Source organism: Armigeres subalbatus, chromosome 3, assembly GCF_024139115.2.
Source record: "Armigeres subalbatus isolate Guangzhou_Male chromosome 3, GZ_Asu_2, whole genome shotgun sequence".
Taxonomy (NCBI): domain Eukaryota; kingdom Metazoa; phylum Arthropoda; class Insecta; order Diptera; family Culicidae; genus Armigeres; species Armigeres subalbatus.
Window position 1 is genome coordinate 202,107,509 of NC_085141.1, and position 18,648 is coordinate 202,126,156.

Here is an 18,648-nt window from a genome sequence, read left to right on the forward strand (position 1 = left end):
AATTAAATTAAAATTAAATTAAAATTAAATTAAAATTAAATTAAAATTAAATTAAAATTAAATTAAAATTAAATTAAAATTAAATTAAAATTAAATTAAAATTAAATTAAAATTAAATTAAAATTAAATTAAAATTAAATTAAAATTAAATTAAAATTAAATTAAAATTAAATTAAAATTAAATTAAAATTAAATTAAAATTAAATTAAAATTAAATTAAAATTAAATTAAAATTAAATTAAAATTAAATTAAAATTAAATTAAAATTAAATTAAAATTAAATTAAAATTAAATTAAAATTAAATTAAAATTAAATTAAAATTAAATTAAAATTAAATTAAAATTAAATTAAATTAAAATTAAATTAAAATTAAATTAAAATTAAATTAAAATTAAATTAAAATTAAATTAAAATTAAATTAAAATTAAATTAAAATTAAATTAAAATTAAATTAAAATTAAATTAAAATTAAATTAAAATTAAATTAAAATTAAATTAAAATTAAATTAAAATTAAATTAAAATTAAATTAAAATTAAATTAAAATTAAATTAAAATTAAATTAAAATTAAATTAAAATTAAATTAAAATTAAATTAAAATTAAATTAAAATTAAATTAAAATTAAATTAAAATTAAATTAAAATTAAATTAAAATTAAATTAAAAATTAAATTAAAATTAAATTAAAATTAAATTAAAATTAAATTAAAATTAAATTAAAATTAAATTAAAATTAAATTAAAATTAAATTAAAATTAAATTAAAATTAAATTAAAATTAAATTAAAATTAAATTAAAATTAAATTAAAATTAAATTAAAATTAAATTAAAATTAAATTAAAATTAAATTAAAATTAAATTAAAATTAAATTAAAATTAAATTAAAATTAAATTAAAATTAAATTAAAATTAAATTAAAATTAAATTAAAATTAAATTAAAATTAAATTAAAATTAAATTAAAATTAAATTAAAATTAAATTAAAATTAAATTAAAATTAAATTAAAATTAAATTAAAATTAAATTAAAATTAAATTAAAATTAAATTAAAATTAAATTAAAATTAAATTAAAATTAAATTAAAATTAAATTAAAATTAAATTAAAATTAAATTAAAATTAAATTAAAATTAAATTAAAATTAAATTAAAATTAAATTAAATTAAAATTAAAATTAAATTAAAATTAAATTAAAATTAAATTAAAATTAAATTAAAATTAAATTAAAATTAAATTAAAATTAAATTAAAATTAAATTAAAATTAAATTAAAATTAAATTTAAATTAAATTTAAATTAAATTAAAATTAAATTAAAATTAAATTAAAATTAAATTAAAATTAAATTAAAATTAAATTAAAATTAAATTAAAATTAAATTAAAATTAAATTAAAATTAAATTAAAATTAAATTAAAATTAAATTAAAATTAAATTAAAATTAAATTAAATTAAAATTAAAATAAAATTAAAATAAAATTAAATTAAAATTAAATTAAAATTAAATTAAAATTAAATTAAAATTAAAATTAAATTAAAATTAAATTAAAATTAAATTAAAATTAAATTAAAATTAAATTAAAATTAAATTAAAATTAAATTAAAATTAAATTAAATTAAAATTAAATTAAATTAAATTAAATTAAAATTAAATTAAAATTAAATTAAAATTAAATTAAAATTAAATTAAAATTAAATTAAAATTAAATTAAAATTAAATTAAAATTAAATTAAAATTAAATTAAAATTAAATTAAAATTAAATTAAAATTAAATTAAAATTAAATTAAAATTAAATTAAAATTAAATTAAAATTAAATTAAAATTAAATTAAAATTAAATTAAAATTAAATTAAAATTAAATTAAATTAAAATTAAATTAAAATTAAATTAAAATTAAATTAAATTAAAATTAAATTAAAATTAAATTAAAATTAAATTAAAATTAAATTAAAATTAAATTAAAATTAAATTAAAATTAAATTAAAATTAAATTAAAATTAAATTAAAATTAAATTAAAATTAAATTAAAATTAAATTAAAATTAAATTAAAATTAAATTAAAATTAAATTAAAATTAAATTAAAATTAAATTAAAATTAAATTAAAATTAAATTAAAATTAAATTAAAATTAAATTAAAATTAAATTAAAATTAAATTAAAATTAAATTAAAATTAAATTAAAATTAAATTAAAATTAAATTAAAATTAAATTAAAATTAAATTAAAATTAAATTAAAATTAAATTAAAATTAAATTAAAATTAAATTAAAATTAAATTAAAATTAAATTAAAATTAAATTAAAATTAAATTAAAATTAAATTAAAATTAAATTAAATTAAATTAAATTAAAATTAAATTAAAATTAAATTAAAATTAAATTAAAATTAAATTAAAATTAAATTAAAATTAAATTAAAATTAAATTAAATGAAATTAAATTAAAATTAAAGTAAAATTAAATTAAAATTAAATTAAAATTAAATTAAAATAAAATAAAAATTGAATTAAAAGGAAATTAAAATTTAATTATCATAAAATTAAAATTAAATTAAAATTAATTTAAAATTAAATTAAAATTAAATTATTATTAAATTAAAATTATATTAAAATTACATTACATTTAATTAATAATTATATTATAACTATATTAAAATTAAATTAAAATTAAATTAAAATTAAATTAAAATTAAATTAAAATTAAATTAAAATTAAATTAAAATTAAATTAAAATTAAATTAAAATTAAATTAAAATTAAATTAAAATTAAATTAAAATTAAATTAAAATTAAATTAAAATTAAATTAAAATTAAATTAAAATTAAATTAAAATTAAATTAAAATTAAATTAAAATTAAATTAAAATTAAATTAAAATTAAATTAAAATTAAATTAAAATTAAATTAAAATTAAATTAAAATTAAATTAAAATTAAATTAAAAATTAAATTAAAATTAAATTAAAAATTAAATTAAAATTAAATTAAAATTAAATTAAAATTAAATTAAAATTAAATTAAAATTAAATTAAAATTAAAATTAAAATTAAATTAAAATTAAATTTAAATTAAATTAAAATTAAATTTAAATTAAATTTACATTAAAGTAAAATTAAATTAAAATTAAATTAAAATTAAATTAAAAATAAATAAAAATTAAAATAAAAATAAAATAAAAAAAAAAAAAAATTAAATAAAAATTAAATTAAAATTAAATTAAAATTAAATTAAAATTAAATTAAAATTAAATTAAAATTAAATTAAAATTAAATTAAAATTAAATTAAAATTAAATTAAAATTAAATTAAAATTAAATTAAAATTAAATTAAAATTAAATTAAAATTAAATTAAAATTAAATTAAAATTAAATTAAAATTAAATTAAAATTAAATTTAAAATTAAATTAAAATTAAATTAAAATTAAATTAAAATTAAATTAAAATTAAATTAAAATTAAATTAAAATTAAATTAAAATTAAATTAAAATTAAATTAAAATTAAATTAAAATTAAATTTAAAATTAAATTAAAATTAAATTAAAATTAAAATTAAAATTAAATTAAAATTAAATTAAAATTAAATTAAAATTAAATTAAAATTAAATTAAAATTAAATTAAAATTAAATTAAAATTAAATTAAAATTAAATTAAAATTAAATTAAAATTAAATTAAAATTAAATTAAAATTAAATTAAAATTAAATTAAAATTAAATTAAAATTAAAATTAAATTAAAATTAAATTAAAATTAAATTAAAATTAGATTAAAATTAAATCAATAAAATCGATAAAATTACAAATGAGTGTTTAAAACATTGCCATTTGAAGACGTGAAGATAGGATCTCTGTCCGACGATCTGAGATTCTTCTTATTGGACCAAGCAATTCTTCATGCACTTGAGCTTACAACCTAGACTTCATGCATCGCATAGAATCTTCCCCATCTTGCAGTGAAATAACGCCTATTGGTCCTGCAGCAACTCATCTCTTACACCCGGCGATTTCTCAGGAACCAACCAGCACCACCTGGAGCATAGAATAGAATTTGATTTTGAGAAAAAATATCTTGCTTTTCAAACAACAGTGTCTTACCCAGGCGAAATCCAGATGCATTCTGCTGGTTGAGATTCGTTCCCGGATGGAAATTAATATTCCGAAAAGACATTCCTCATCGCCTGGCAGTAGAGCTGTCAACCACCGAAAAGAAAAGTGCCTCCTCTGAATCTGAAAGTGAATTAAAAACAAAGTCGTAGAAAGATATGTAGATAGGAATGAGAGCACTGAACTCATATTTTATATTGAAATATTGATGTAAACTTACTTGCTTTATCTCACCATTTTATGGTGGTCCCAACTGATGCGCATTCTTCAGGCCAGAGACGTTATGATTATTAAAAAAAAACACCAAATCGCTGTTGGCAAAACCAATTAAACAAAAAAAGCCATAAGTAATGGTTATCTTATAATATATGCGCATTATGAAGGGAAACTTACTCAATGGAGCTGCCAAAGAAATGTGAATGCTGCCGGAGTATTCCATCCAAAACGCGGACCGTATCACAGCGACTATTCAGAGGAAACCCCATCCCATCTATGCGTTGCACAGGGATGCCAGATACAATTTTTATAAGTCTGTATCAATCTACGCAAAATGTCTGTTGTCTGTATGAAGTTTGGAAGGTACAGGAATTAGAAAATTATTTAAAACCATAAACTTTTGACAACGTAGAATGTTTCAATAATCAAAAGGCCAGTGTAAGACTAAGCCGAGTGAAGTACGAGATACTGAAAACAAGACGAGTTTATACGACAAGTTTATACGACAAGTGAAGACATTCCACTAAAAAGCTCAGAATAATTTTCTTAACTGAAAACAAGTAAAGCAGCTATTGAGGTTGAAATACGTATCTTGGTGGAATTAAATGGGATAATACTATCTCGTCTTATGACAAGTGAAGATATTCGACTATAATGCTCTGAATAATGTTCTTATCAATATGTATGTTGTTACATTAGCATAAATTTAATTGATATTTTCGCATTTTTCCAACTGAAGATCCTTTGGAAAGTCCAAATGAGTTTGATTCGGAGGAGAGGCACAGAAGGAATAAATCCGTTTGAAACCCCAAAGCACGGAACGGTCATTTTTGGGTTTACAAACGGAGAACTCTTGGTCTTTCGCATTTTTTAGGGCTTCCGAATGGGAGTTCCTTTGCGCTTTCGAACAAAATCCTTTTGACTTCCGAACGGAATCTTTTGAGGCTTCGTAATTCCAAAAGGATATCTCTTGTACAGAAACATTAAAAAAATCTATAATGAAGCCCAGATGGATCCACTCGGAATTCCAAAAGTAATCCTTCCGAAAGTCTAAAAGGAATTCGTTTGAAAGTATAGTCTAAAAAAATTTCGTACAGAAGCCCAACAAGGTTCCGTTTGAAAATCGAGAAGAATTCTATTTTCGAAGCCCAAAATAATTTCATTCAAAATTTCAAAATTTTTTCATTCGAAAACTCAGAAAAAAGACTTGTTTTGAGCTTACGAATCGAGATTTTGTGATTTTCTGAACGGAGCTCGTTTTGGCTTTTGGAAGGAACTCTTCTGGGATTTCTAATCGATTCATTTTGCGCTTCCGAACAAAGCCCTTTTAGGGCTTCGGTAGGAAATCCCATAAGTATTCTAATCGGAATCCCTTGTCCAGAAGCAGAAAAAGATCCCGTACAGAAGCCCAGAACACTTGAAAGTCTAAAAGTATTTCTTTCGCAAGTCCAAAACGATTCCATTCGGAATTCGAGAATGATTTTGTTCAGAATCCTGTCAGTCTTCCGTTTGAAAGTCCAAATGGATTTTTGGGAAGCCCAGAGTGATACATTTCGATTCAGAAACTCGAAAAAATCCATTAGTAAAGCCAAAAGGATTACGTTCGGAAATTCACATAATTTTGTACGGAAATCAGTACGAACGGATATCTTTTGTGCACCCTAATGGAACTTTTGGACTGTCAAACGGGATCATTTTGGGCTTCAGAATGAATAAATCTTGGACTTCTGAATGGAATCTTGTTATGTTTCCGAAAGGAATCAAAGAATCTTTCCGTTTGGAGTTCTAAAAGGATTCTGTTTGGAACCCAAATAGGATCCCGTTCAGAAGCCTAAAAGGCTCCGCTGGGAATTCCAAAACGATATCGATTGGAATCTTTATAGATTTCCGTACAAAATATCCATAACTATATTGTTTGAAAACCCAAAATAGTTTAATTGGAAAGCCCAACAGGATTCTGATTAGCAGCCCAAAGTTTCTGAAAACTGAATGTCTGTAAAAGTCTGTAACTTCAATCAAAAGTCTGCGTATAATGTCTGTAATATGTATGATGTCTGTATGCAAGACCAAATGTCTGTATAAATACAGACTTGTCTGGATGTCTGGCATCCCTGGCGTTGCATCCTTGAGCGCTTCTCATCAGCGATTTCCGCCCTGGGGTGACCATGACCAGAAAAGATATTTTAGTTACTAGATAAAGATTGTCGCTTCGGTTCCCTTTGTTCTGCTGTCCGAAACATGTTGGGTACCAAGCTGTCAAATCGTATGGATTTTCCTTCTTTGACATTTAGCTACCCTATCCTCGCCAGCAAAAGATGTTCCGGACAGCGATGACAGCGACAATCTTTATCTAGTAACTAAAATATCTTTTATGACCAGCTTCTCGTCGATGCCTGCAACTTATTTTTGCAGATGCTGACACAAAGCCGAATGCTGAAATTCGAAGTTTAATATTAACAAGCTACCTTAATGTTCTCAATCAGTGAAAATAAATACTTACATGAAAAAGCAATCAAACATCGCAATATACATATTGATTTTTCAGAAGAAAAAATCGCAAAAACAGCTTGGAAGCAACGTCATTTGTTTTTTTTTCTGTCTTTGAGTTTGCTGTCGAGTCGACTGGTCGTTTATGTTTCCAGTTTGTTGCCGGCGTTGCCAAGCACGAGAGAAAAAGAGGAAAAAGCATGACACTGAAGTGTATGTTATATGCTTTCTGAAGAGAAGCATAACTAACAGACCCTAACCAGACCCTAACATCTCACAGATTGTTACTCTGGGCTACTTACTCAATTTTGGCTTCCCGTACACTGAAAACCAAAACTACCCAAAAGTTGGTTGTTTGCACTCAAAACCGTGGTTCTGGCCAATAACCCAATTTTTAGTAAAATTAGAGGCCTGAATAAGAGAAACGCGGATAGGTATGTGCCGCCAATCGAACCATCAAAAAACAGCAGCCAATCGAGCGGGAAACCTGTCAAGCAGCCAAAATGTTGGCTCAAATACTGAAAACGGCTAAATTTGTTTTTATGCCATTTTTAAATAAACAAATTTGAATGCATTTTACATTAGTTTGCAATAATATATGCAAGTAATTTATAGATTCTGAAATGAAATTGCATTGTTTATTGGATTCTATTGTCATGTGATGTGGAAACATTAAATAGCGGATTGTGAGATTTTATCTACATAAACCATTTCTTCCTTTTCATATGTTGCTCTTTGGTGAAGAAGATTGAATGCAGTGTTGGCAGAGTCATATTTTCTATCCGCGTTTCTCTTATTCAGGCCTCTAGTAAAATGACTTTTCTGGCACTATAGGTAGTTTGCCTTTGATCCCATGTAAACAATTTACCCAAAGCTGAGTTTAATTTATCCAAAGCGGACCTTGATCAACGCAAAATTGAGAATATTGAATTTACTCAAATTTGGGTTATTGGGCTGAGCAACCCCGGTGAGGTGTTTACCTCTTGCTCTAGTTTTGGCAACAATCGTGGAAAAAAAAGGAAAAACTACCCAAATTTGGGTAATTTTTTTCTGCGATATTCTCAACAGTGCGAATATTGAAGTCAAAGTTTGGGTTGATTTGTCTGTCCGTGTACGGATGTTCGAGGTTGGTTGAATTAAACTCACTATTGGGTAGTTTATTTCTTCCGTGTAGGATCTGTCAAAGTTAACACCGTCGAGTGTTTTTGTTTTTACTTGGATTAGTTGGCTACACATAAAAAATTTATATTTTTCCTTAAAATATTAGTTACTGTTGAACGATAAATATTTGCAGTTATTATGTCGGGATCTGGGACAGACACTGGATCAGTGCCTGAATGGCTGATCAAGTTGGAAAGTCGTCGGGAGCAAATAAAAGCTAAATTAGGACACGAGAGCGGCAACGGAGCGCCGTGCATCGTTTGCGGTAAAAAAAGTATAAAAAGTGTAATATAAATTAACTTCATTTATAATTTGGACAAAATATAGGTGAAAAATGCCCCGGCCTGGATTTGCATTTTTGGAGAAAAGTATGTCGTAACTGTAAATGCCGTAAGGAACAGCACGATTGTAAGGACGATGTGATTACAGGATGGGCGCAGTTCGAAATTCTTGGGGCTATCCGGTCCAAGCCAGCATGTAAGAAACAAAAAATCGCATGAACGTAATTCAGTTTTTCTCTTGAGATATCTTGAGATGCGGACCATTTCACCGATTCGCTTAACTTCAAATTTGACAATTCGATGATTATTTTTCCATTGTGGTTAATTTCCTCGCAACAAAAAAAATCTTCCTGCTTCTCGTTGGTAGCTGGGGATAATCTTGGGATTATTCAAATATTTTTGAAATCTGATTTTTTTATAATCTAGACCAGTGTTGTCCTACACTCAGGGCAAAAAATTCTGCTCTTTGATTTTACTCCATCTACACGATTTTATAGTTTCAACTACAGTGACTATAATAACAGTGTCGTCAAGTGTCAAAATTGGAACAGGATCAGCTGTCAGTTCCATACAAATGCGCGTTCCAAACGAGCAGGAGACCTGTCAAAAGTGGAATATGACGTTACTCTTCTTATAGGACTCTAGTTTCAACTAAGTAATGCTACGTTTTGACAGGGCAAGTGAGTTGAACAACTCAGTTGAAATCAATTGACTTGCCAAAAGTTGAACATGTTCAACTTTCTTTTCGTTCAAGTGAATTGAATTAAGGTGTTTACACGTTCAGTTCGCGTTCGATTCAAGCGACTTGCTCAATTCACTTGCCTTGTCTAAACGTAGCATAAGTTCCACTAATAGAAGGATGTGGAAGGATATTTGAATTTTCTAAATGTCATGGCAAACTGTCGAAAAAATGCACTCGAGCCACAGGAGCGCGCGCACTGAAAATATTGTCGGGCTGCCACCAAACCGGACCGCGCGATTGAGCACTCGAGCTGCGCGGCGAGTCGCGATAATTTGAAATATTTCATTAGTAGTGCGCATCATGCACGCATGGATGTACTACCATGCGCACTAATCAGAAATGAGTTGCGACGTCTGATAACTGCAGATATTTCATTTTATTGAAAACAAGTTTTCGATTTTCTACTATATACGGAATAGACGAATCCAAGTAAAAATAAGAAGAAGACACACGACGGTGTTAACTTTGACAGATCCTACAGCGCAGCATAGGGAGATCATTTTAAAATGCTTATAATAAATTCTAGACAAATTTTAATTAAAATCTTATTGATGTACGGTACGGAAAAAGTTCGGAATTACATATCTGGAAGCTTATCTCAATTTTTTTAATATTTTCCAAAAATGTATCTATCATACAGTTCGGAACTTTTTCCGTATCATACATCAATCAGATTTTAATTACAATTTGTCTAGAATTTATTATAAGCATTTTAAAATGATCTCCCTATGCTGCGCTGTAGGATCTGTCAAAGTTAACACCGTCGTGTGTCTTCTTCTTATTTTTACTTGGATTCGTCTATACACTGGAGTGTTTTCACAAAAAAGGTCGAAACCACGAAAGGCCGAATCACAAAGGCCGAATAAAATCGGCAGACCAACAACACGGAAGAAATAAACTACCCAATAGTGAGTTTAATTCACCCAACCTCGAACATCCGTACGGGAAGCCAAAATTGAGTAAGTAGGGTCGAAGTCAAGATGAATACACCACTAGGTGTTTCAATCTGCCAAATTCACGATTCAGCCATCTTGGATTTTAGTATGGGAGAGCCAGCCGGTTTGTTGTCGTTTTGCACTGAAAATGAATTTTTCACCCCCGCCTTCTTCTCTTCCACAAACTGAGCACATTGCAACACCTAGCTGTGTATTCATCTTGGTCGAAGTAGTTTGCCTTTACTCCCATGTTAAAAAAGTACCCAACGGAAAATTTATTTACCCAAATGTAAGTTTAATTCACTCAATTTCGACCTCAGGTAATAAAACTCAAAATTGGCTTCCCGTATTGAACTGGCATCGTTGGATTGTTTGGCTCTTTTGTTTTTGACAACAAAAGAAAGAGTGGATGAAAGAGAAGAGAAAAAATAACTCAAAAGTAAGTTTAAAAATACTCAATTTTGGGTACTATTTTTCTTCCGTGAAAGTGGACCGAAGCGAGCGCGCGCTCGCTCCGGTCCACTTTGTTGGTTTGCCGATTTAATTCAAACTTTTTTTTGAAGTGTAGGTGATGAAATACAGTAATATCCCGATTTTATCCCTCCCCCCCTTCTGGTGAATTTTGGGGTGATAAAACAGGGTATATGACAAAATCGAAAAATAAATTATTTGAAATTTTTTAATTCATTTCACAAATATGAATCATTTTATGCCTTGGAAAGGCAAAATGCGTGAACGGTACCCGTTATTTCTTGTCGACCATGCTTACAGAATCTGTTCCGTCCCAAAACTGGCTATTGGGAACTGGAATAGGGCAATCGTTGGAATGGAATGATGTTCTTGAAACTTAGGAGACGATTCCCTTCTTAGGTGGTCAGTGGACGTAACACTGGGATTAATTAGGAAAAAACACCACTATGCACTACTGAACTACTTCACTTCATTCACCTTTCAATACACTACACTTTGTTAACAATACGGTTATCGATTATATTCGCGTCGCGGATGGTATTGTCGGCGTAGCACCAAGTTAGAATTCGGAAGTCGGGACTTCCGAACCGAACTTTCTTCCGAAGTTTTATTTGTCAAAATAATTGATGCGTTGTTTAGCGCATCTTTAGGTGAATCCAGCGCACTACTTCCGAAGTTGGAAAAGTTGCCTGTATCTGGAGAAAAATCCAACTTCGGTATAAAAAGCGGTATAAATTTATTCCGGATAGACAATAAAATTCTACTGACTTGAATTGTGCTACAACACTGTTTATATACTCATTTTGATTATTTCTAGAAATTTCATGTATATTCCTTTCAGCGTGTGCAACATGATTTGTTGTTGCATTGATGTCACGTCGCATGGTGATGTCGCATCGTACGATGATGTTGCGTCGATATAGTTGTTGCATCCAAATAGTTCCATAGGGTTCTAGAGACTTTTAGAGCAGTTGGGTTTCGGATTCTAGAATGTTCTCGGACTTTCGTCCTAGACCGGTTGAGGCGTTATCGGCTCAAGGTTTCAGTTGTCGCCATCAGAGGTTTGTTGTCTTCAATAGGAAGGATGGATATCTTGGTGATCGGTCGACGGTAAACTACACCATTAGTAGTAGTAAAGTTCTTCTTTATTGTTTCATTTTCTGTTCTACAATTATTTTTTTACATGTACAGTGCTCGGCCGGCTTGGCCCTCCAACTTCAATTTGATTTTTTTTTTATTTATATTGTTATTCAAGTTTTAAGATATGATATATCATGACGGCCTTTAGGAGGCGCTAGTGTAGGTACACCATTACTGAAAACATCCACTGTTCTCACCAAATTGTCTTCTCCTGGATAAACAGCAACAATTCTTCCTAACTTCCAACAAAGAGGCGGTTGATTCTTGTCATGGATCAGAACAATCATACCGGATTGAACATTAGACATCATTTTCAAGTTCTTTTTTCTTGGCTGTAGTGAGGCGAGATAGTCCTTTGTCCAAGCTCGCCAGAAGTGCTCGCGCGTGAGCTGCAAATGTTGCCAACGTTCGAGACGATTTACTTTAACGTTTTCAAGTAACGGTTCGGCGGGTGCTGTGAGCGAGCGTCCTATCAAGTAATGTGCTGAAGTGATAACTTGAGGATCAGATGGATCGTTAGAGAGTGCAAACATTGGTCTTGAATTGAGTACTGCTTCAATCTCTGCCAAAACAGTTGCAAGCTCCTCAAACGTAAGAGTAGCATTTCCTACGATACGTTTCAGGTGGGTTTTTGCAGATTTTACTGCTGCCTCCCAAAGGCCACCGAACTCTGGGGCGTCGGGTGGGATGAAATGCCATTCCACTTCACGAAGTTGACAAAATTCTTGGATGCTTTTGTTTGTCTGTTGTGCTTGAAACCTACAATAGAGCTCGTGAAGTTCGTGAGTGGCTCCTTTGAAGTTCGTAGCATTATAAGAGAAGATGTGATGTGCCATCCCACGACGACTGATGAATCTTCTCAGTGCAGCCAAAAAGGCACTTGTAGTCAGGTCCGAAACAGCCTCTAAATGTATGGCTTTCGTGGTCATACAGACGAAGACAGCAACGTAAGACTTAATCAGCTTCGCTCTGTATGTGCCTTGTTTTACGACGCTAAGGCCAGCGTAGTCTACTCCTGTCATTGCAAAGGGAGGTGATGGTACAATTCTAGATTCTGGAAGGTTTCCCATCAGCTGTGTCGTTCCGATTGGGTTGGTACGGAAGCATTTCACACACTGGCGAGTCACTTGCCGGACAGTAGACCGTGAATTCAGCAACCAATACCGTTGACGCAGAGCACTGATGAGTCCTGCTTGACCAATGTGTAGCAGCTCGACATGCATGCTTCGAATGAGTTTCTTTGTGAGTTCGTCCTTATCGGGAAGTATAATCTGGTGCTTTGACGCAAATGGTAAATTAGAACGATATAGTCGTCCACCAACGCAGAGAAGTCCTCCCTCGTATAATGGCCGTAGATTTGCAACACGCTTGCATGGTTGGTTGGATATCACTCGTTCTATTTCATCCGCTAGATGAACACGTTGAATCACCTTCATGACGGCGTTGTTGGCACGACGTAACTCTTCAATAGTGAGGTAAGGAAGCAGCAAACGTTGAGATGCTGATTTTTTACAGTTTTCGGCGAATCGAATAACCTATCCGATGATACGTTGAATTTTACGGTATGAGCTTTGCGTTGAAAATATACTGAGTGGTTCAGTAATTGCAATCGGCATAGCAACAATCGTCTTCATTTCAGGTAACTCATCGTCAGGAATGTCGTTGTATGGTTCAATTGGCTGTTCTGGCTGGGTTAAGAACGGAGGTCCATCCCACCAGAGGGAATTTCGACTCAATGCTTCCGGGAGTTGGCCTCTGGACACAATATCGGCTGGATTGCACTCCTCAGATCGAACGTAATTCCACAGGTATCCACTTGTGTTTGCTTGGATTTCTGCTACACGGTTTCTTACAAATGTCTGTAGGCTGCTAGGAGGTTTATTCAACCATGCCAGAACTATTGTACTATCGGAGTATAGTCTGACATTTGAAAATGGAATATTCAATGCTGATATGACCCTTTGTACCAAATGTGTTAGAAGCAGTGCGGCACACAACTCCTTGTAGAGGAGCAACCTTCGACTTGGCACTAAGCAAGCGTAACTTGGCAGAACCATCAGCGAACACACTGCGCAAGTATAAGCATGCTCCATATGCGGCTTCTGAAGCATCTCCAAAAACCATGAAGTTCGTAGTATACTGCGTTGGGAAAGATGACACAACTTGGTACCTGTATCAGACTCAGTTGAGGTAATGCATTCCGGAGTTCTATCCACTTACGTTGATTTTCGTCGTTAAGCACTTCATCCCAGTCGGCTTTGGTTTTCCATAGTTGTTGAATGAAGAGTTTTGCCACAAATATAACCGGAGAAAATAGTCCAAGTGGATCAAAAAGTTTTGCAACCTCAGAGTACACGGTTCGTTTCGTGATTGACTGTGACAAAAGTTGTGGTTGGGTTGATGTGCTGGCGATGAAAAAGTTGTCAGCTTTGGGATCCCAAAGCAATCCTAGCACCTTGATGACATCGTTCACTCCATATTCATGCAAAGACATCTGTTTTTCCCGTTCATGCGGTGGTATATGTTGCAGAAAATCCTCAGAATTCAAACACCACTTGTGTAATTGGAAGCCACCGCGAGCTAGCAGAGCCTTCAATTAGGAGTGACATTCGCTGAGCTCATCCAACGTATCGGCGCCGGATAATACGTCATCGACGTAGAATCTTCCCTCACGCTCCGAGAAGCGACAGGGAAATCCAAAGCTTCATCCTCAGCTAGTTGCATGAGACAACGCGTTGCTTGATACGGAGCCGAAGCTGTTCCATATGTAACCGTATTTAGTTCCATTACTCTTGGCGGTTGTGATGGGTCCTCTCGCCAAAAGATTCGCAGAAATCGTTGGTCCTCCGACGCAATGAGCACTTGACGATACATTTTCGATATATCAGCGGAAAAAGCATAGGAGTATTTTCGGAACCGCAACATGATCGAGTATAAGTCACTCTGTACGACAGGACCTATCTGTAGAACCTCGTTCAAAGATCTTCGTAGGTTCCGACTTCGCACTAGCATCAAAAACCACTAGACATTTTGTACTAGACTTCATAGGGCTTTGAACTGCGTGGTGCGGTCGGTAGTACTTGGCTTAATGTGGATGGTCGTTGGCTTCATCAACTTGATGGCAGTGCCCAAGTGACTCATACTCACGAAGAAAATCAATATATTGACTTCGTAAGTTGTGATCACGCTTGAACCGCTTTTCCAACCTTGCTCGACAGTCGACAGTCGTCAAGTTGGTCCAAATTCTGTTTGAATGGAAGCTGCACCACAAATCTTCCGGATAAATTACACTTATACGTTGACAAAAAATGGTCCTCACAAGACTGCTCTTCGGCTGAGCGACTGGAAGCGGTTGGTACTGCTTCGAGTTTCCAGAATCTGTGCATCAGATCCTCAACATCTTCAATGGTTGCAACATTGAAATGAAAAGCATTTGCACTTGAATCTCCTGATGTACTGATGGTTCCTGCAACAATCCATCCTAGGTAGGTTTCACGAAGCGTCGGTAGATTTGGACCTAGTGCGATGTGACCGAAGAAAATATCGAAGAAAAGCTCTCCTCCAAGGAGTGCATCAATCTTGTCTGGAGTATGAAATTTTGGATCTGCTAGTAGAATGCCAGCGGGAAGATTCCAGGAACTCACATCGAACTTAGCAGAAGTTATGGATTGTGTTACCTTAGGTGTCACCAAGAATTCAATTCAGGCTTGGAACTCGGTAAATCTGGCACGGACTGCCACGGTAATCTTCTCACGAGAAAGACTTCGGAGTGCGTTGATCCCTGTGATTTGGACGTTGGTTTTCGTTTTCGAAACTCCAAGGAGATTAGCCATTTTTTCCGTGATGAAGTTTACCTGCGACCCACTGTCTAGTAGTATTCGACAAGGATGCGGCTGACCCTCCTTATCGAAAGCGTGAACTACGGCGGTGAGCAACAACACTGTTTTGGACTCCGGTGTTCTGCTGCAGGAACAGGTCGTGGTTACAGGTTCAATCACAGTCGAGGGCGACGAGGCAGGAGAAGAAGCGTTCGTTCGGATTAGAGTAGAAACGTCGGGTTGAACAACTTCGGTGTTGTATGGCTTCAATTCTTCATGGAGCAATGAGTGGTGTTTCTTGTTGCACTTTCGACAGGTTCTTGTGGAAGAGCATTGCTTGGAATGATGGCCTTTACGTAGACGATTGAAGCAGAGTCCGATGGAGCGTATCTTCTCGGCTCGCTGCGCTGTCGTGAGTTGTTTCAATAGCGAGCACTGGTAGTTGAAATGTTCACCAGAACAAATCTCACATGACTTGACATATTTGTTTGAACTTATGGCGGCGTTGGTTTTCTGTGGTAGAAGTTTGGGTGGTGGACTAGGCTTCATCCTTGATGCCGGCGAGATTGAAAGCTGTGACATCTCGAAGTTCTGCAGAATTTGACAGCGTAATTTCAGGAATTGAATTGTTGGGTCGTACCTTGGCAACTCACCTCTTTTCAGGGTCGACTCCCATGCCTTACGAGTGACCTTGTCGAGAGCAGCGGTGATTAGGTATACGACCATGTGTTTTGATACGCCGATAAGTTCTTGCTTCAGATATCGTAGGCTCTCCCCATGTCCCGTTGCTTCGTCCACCAAGAAACGTAATTCCTTGAACGATTCACTGGGCATCTTCCTCAGATTGAGCAGGCTTCGCAGGTGAGTCTTAACTATGATTCGTTGGTTCTCGTAGCGTTCACTCAAAACCTGCCATGCTTGTTGGTGATTTCCCTCATTCATTATTTTGGCATCGAGTGAAGCGGCAGCCGGTCCAATTAGAGCCTTGTCTAAATGGTACAATTTGATGGCGTCGGAATCGGCAGAATTTTCCATTAGGTGTTGGAAAATCGCCTTAAACTTGGGCCAGTTGGCGTAGTTCCCGTCGAACGTGGGAATTGGAGCTTTAAGAGGTTGCTGCTGGATTATTACTTGAGGCTTGGCTATGGTAGACTGAGAGTTGCGATTGAGAACAAACATCATCTCTTGAACTGTAGTTGACGCACTGTCGTAGCGATCCTCGAACGCAGTGTAAATTTCCTCTTGTTCTTCCTCAGCAGCATCGGGAATCAAGGCCATAATCTCACTGTGGAATTTGGTGAACTCAGTGTACGCTGCTGTGAGCTTTCCACTGATTACGTTTTGTTGAGCCAAGCTCATGTGCCTTTGATCTCGCAAAGTAAACTGAATGCGTACAACTTTTCGCTTTATTTGGTTTGCGCTGACGGAAGAGTCCATTAAGCTTTTCCATAATATTCGTACTCATCTGAGCTTGCCAATCAGATGATTGATTGAGAATCCTCCGATGATTGAGAATCCTCCGAACGATTCCCCTGATTTGATGGAGGATTCGGCAACGATGTTTGGTTTTGGATCACTTCATGGTTCTCATTCACTAGCGGGTTTTCATTTACAGGTGTGGTAGTTTCCGGTGCGGTGTGTTTAATCGGCGAATATTCCACTCGTGGCATTTTCCACACTAATAACAGGATAATCTCCGGTACAATATCCGGCTCGAAAGACAAATGTTTCGTCCCAAAACTGGCTGTTGGGAACTGGAATAGGGCAAACGTTAGAATGGAATGATGTTCTTGAGACTTAGGAGACGATTCCCTTCTTAGGTGGTCAGTGGACTGTAACACTGGGATTAATTAGGGAAAAACACCAGTAGGCACTACTGAACTACTTCACTTCATTCACCTTTCAATACACTACACTTTGTTAACAATACGGTTATCGATTATACTCGCGTCGCGGATGGTAAAATTATACTGGCTTGAATTGTGCTACAACACTGCTTATATACTCATTTTGATTATTTCTAGAAATTTCATGTATATTCCTTTCAGCGTGTGCAACATGATTTGTTGTTGCATCGATGTCACGTCGCATGGTGATGTCGCATCGTACGATGATGTTGCGTCGATATAGTTGGCGCATCCAAATAGTTCCATAGGGTTCTAGAGACTTCTAGAGCAGTTGGATTTCGGATTCTAGAATGTTCTCGGACTTTCGTCCTAGACGGAACAAAATCCTTCCCAGGTTCTCAGAAGTCATTTAGAATAAACTACAGGCGGTGAAAGATATTTCCTGGGAATCAACGTTGTTTGCGGTATTATTCACAAAAATAAAAAGAATGACTAAAATTTAAAAAAAAAATTGGGGTAACAAAATCGGTCGAAAACGTGATAAAATCGGGTCAATACTGTATTCATTTATTTGTTGGGAAATAATTAGTTCGAATATAAATTGAAAATATGTTGACGAGTTGAAAATTTGTTGACGTGACGATAATAAATAATTACAACAAACTAAGAAAAAATATCATCCTTAACCATGCGGTAAGACGCGCGGCTACAAAGCAAGACCATGCTGAGGGTGGATGGGTTCGATTCCCGGTGCCGGTCTAGGCAATTTTCGGATTGGAAATTGTCTCAACTTCCCTGGGCATAAAAGTATCATCTTGCTAGCCTCATGATATACGAATGCAAAAATGGTAACCTGGCTTAGAAACCTCGCGGTTAATAACTGTGGAAGTGCTTAATGAACACTAAGCTGCGAGGCGGCTGTGTCCCAGTGTGGGATGTAATGCCAATAAGAAAAAGAAGAAAAACCCTGATTAATCCACCTAGCGGTAATGGTGCCTTTCTCGTGCATTATAAAAATAGTATTTTGGCCATTACTCTTGAGCCCATAGTCCGATCTGCCCAATTTTCAATAGGAAGCAATGGTAGAGTATCTTGCTTCGAATGCAATTTGTTGTGAGTAAATCTCGCTTAACTTTTCAAAAGGACCTAAGTAACATTTTTTTCATGAATTAATTTGAGTACTGCAATCAAAAGCTTACATGTTTTTCTGTTGATTGCGCTATTCAAATTAATTCATGAAAAAAATGTTACTTAGGTCCTTTTGAAAAGTTAAGCGAGAAATCGACTAAGGATATGTGCCTGAAAAATGAGTGACATTTTTTTACTCAATTTTTCTATAAAAAAGTGGTATTACACACAGCAGAGGCAGCAGGGACTTTGTCCAAGGGCTTGACGACCCCTCCCCATGGCCACTGCGAGTTAGACCGGGACCATCGTCCCTAACCCCTAATCCC

At 32.7% G+C, this 18,648-nt stretch overlaps 1 protein-coding gene and 1 long non-coding RNA gene across 3 annotated transcripts in view; one reads left to right on the forward strand and one right to left on the reverse strand.

Moving 5' to 3' along the window:
• Window positions 1-3,906: 3,906 nt before the first annotated feature.
• On the reverse strand, window positions 3,907-4,648 carry LOC134226563 (uncharacterized). Its single transcript, XR_009983505.1, has 4 exons — window positions 4,490-4,648; window positions 4,317-4,407; window positions 4,088-4,219; window positions 3,907-4,021 (listed from the first exon to the last, which is right to left on the reverse strand). It is a non-coding gene; the product is annotated as an uncharacterized LOC134226563 (long non-coding RNA).
• A 3,331-nt stretch (window positions 4,649-7,979) lies between these two features.
• The window catches only part of LOC134226579 (uncharacterized), a 39,232-nt gene continuing 28,563 nt past the window's right edge, over window positions 7,980-18,648 (forward strand). The window contains exons 1-2 of one of the 2 annotated variants that reach the window (XM_062707432.1): window positions 7,980-8,234; window positions 8,288-8,437. In XM_062707432.1, the coding sequence (XP_062563416.1) occupies window positions 8,099-8,234; window positions 8,288-8,437 (286 nt within the window). In that variant the 5' untranslated portion in view covers window positions 7,980-8,098. The remainder of the gene's footprint in view (window positions 8,235-8,287; window positions 8,438-18,648) is intronic. The other variant, XM_062707433.1, reaches the window with a different exon arrangement.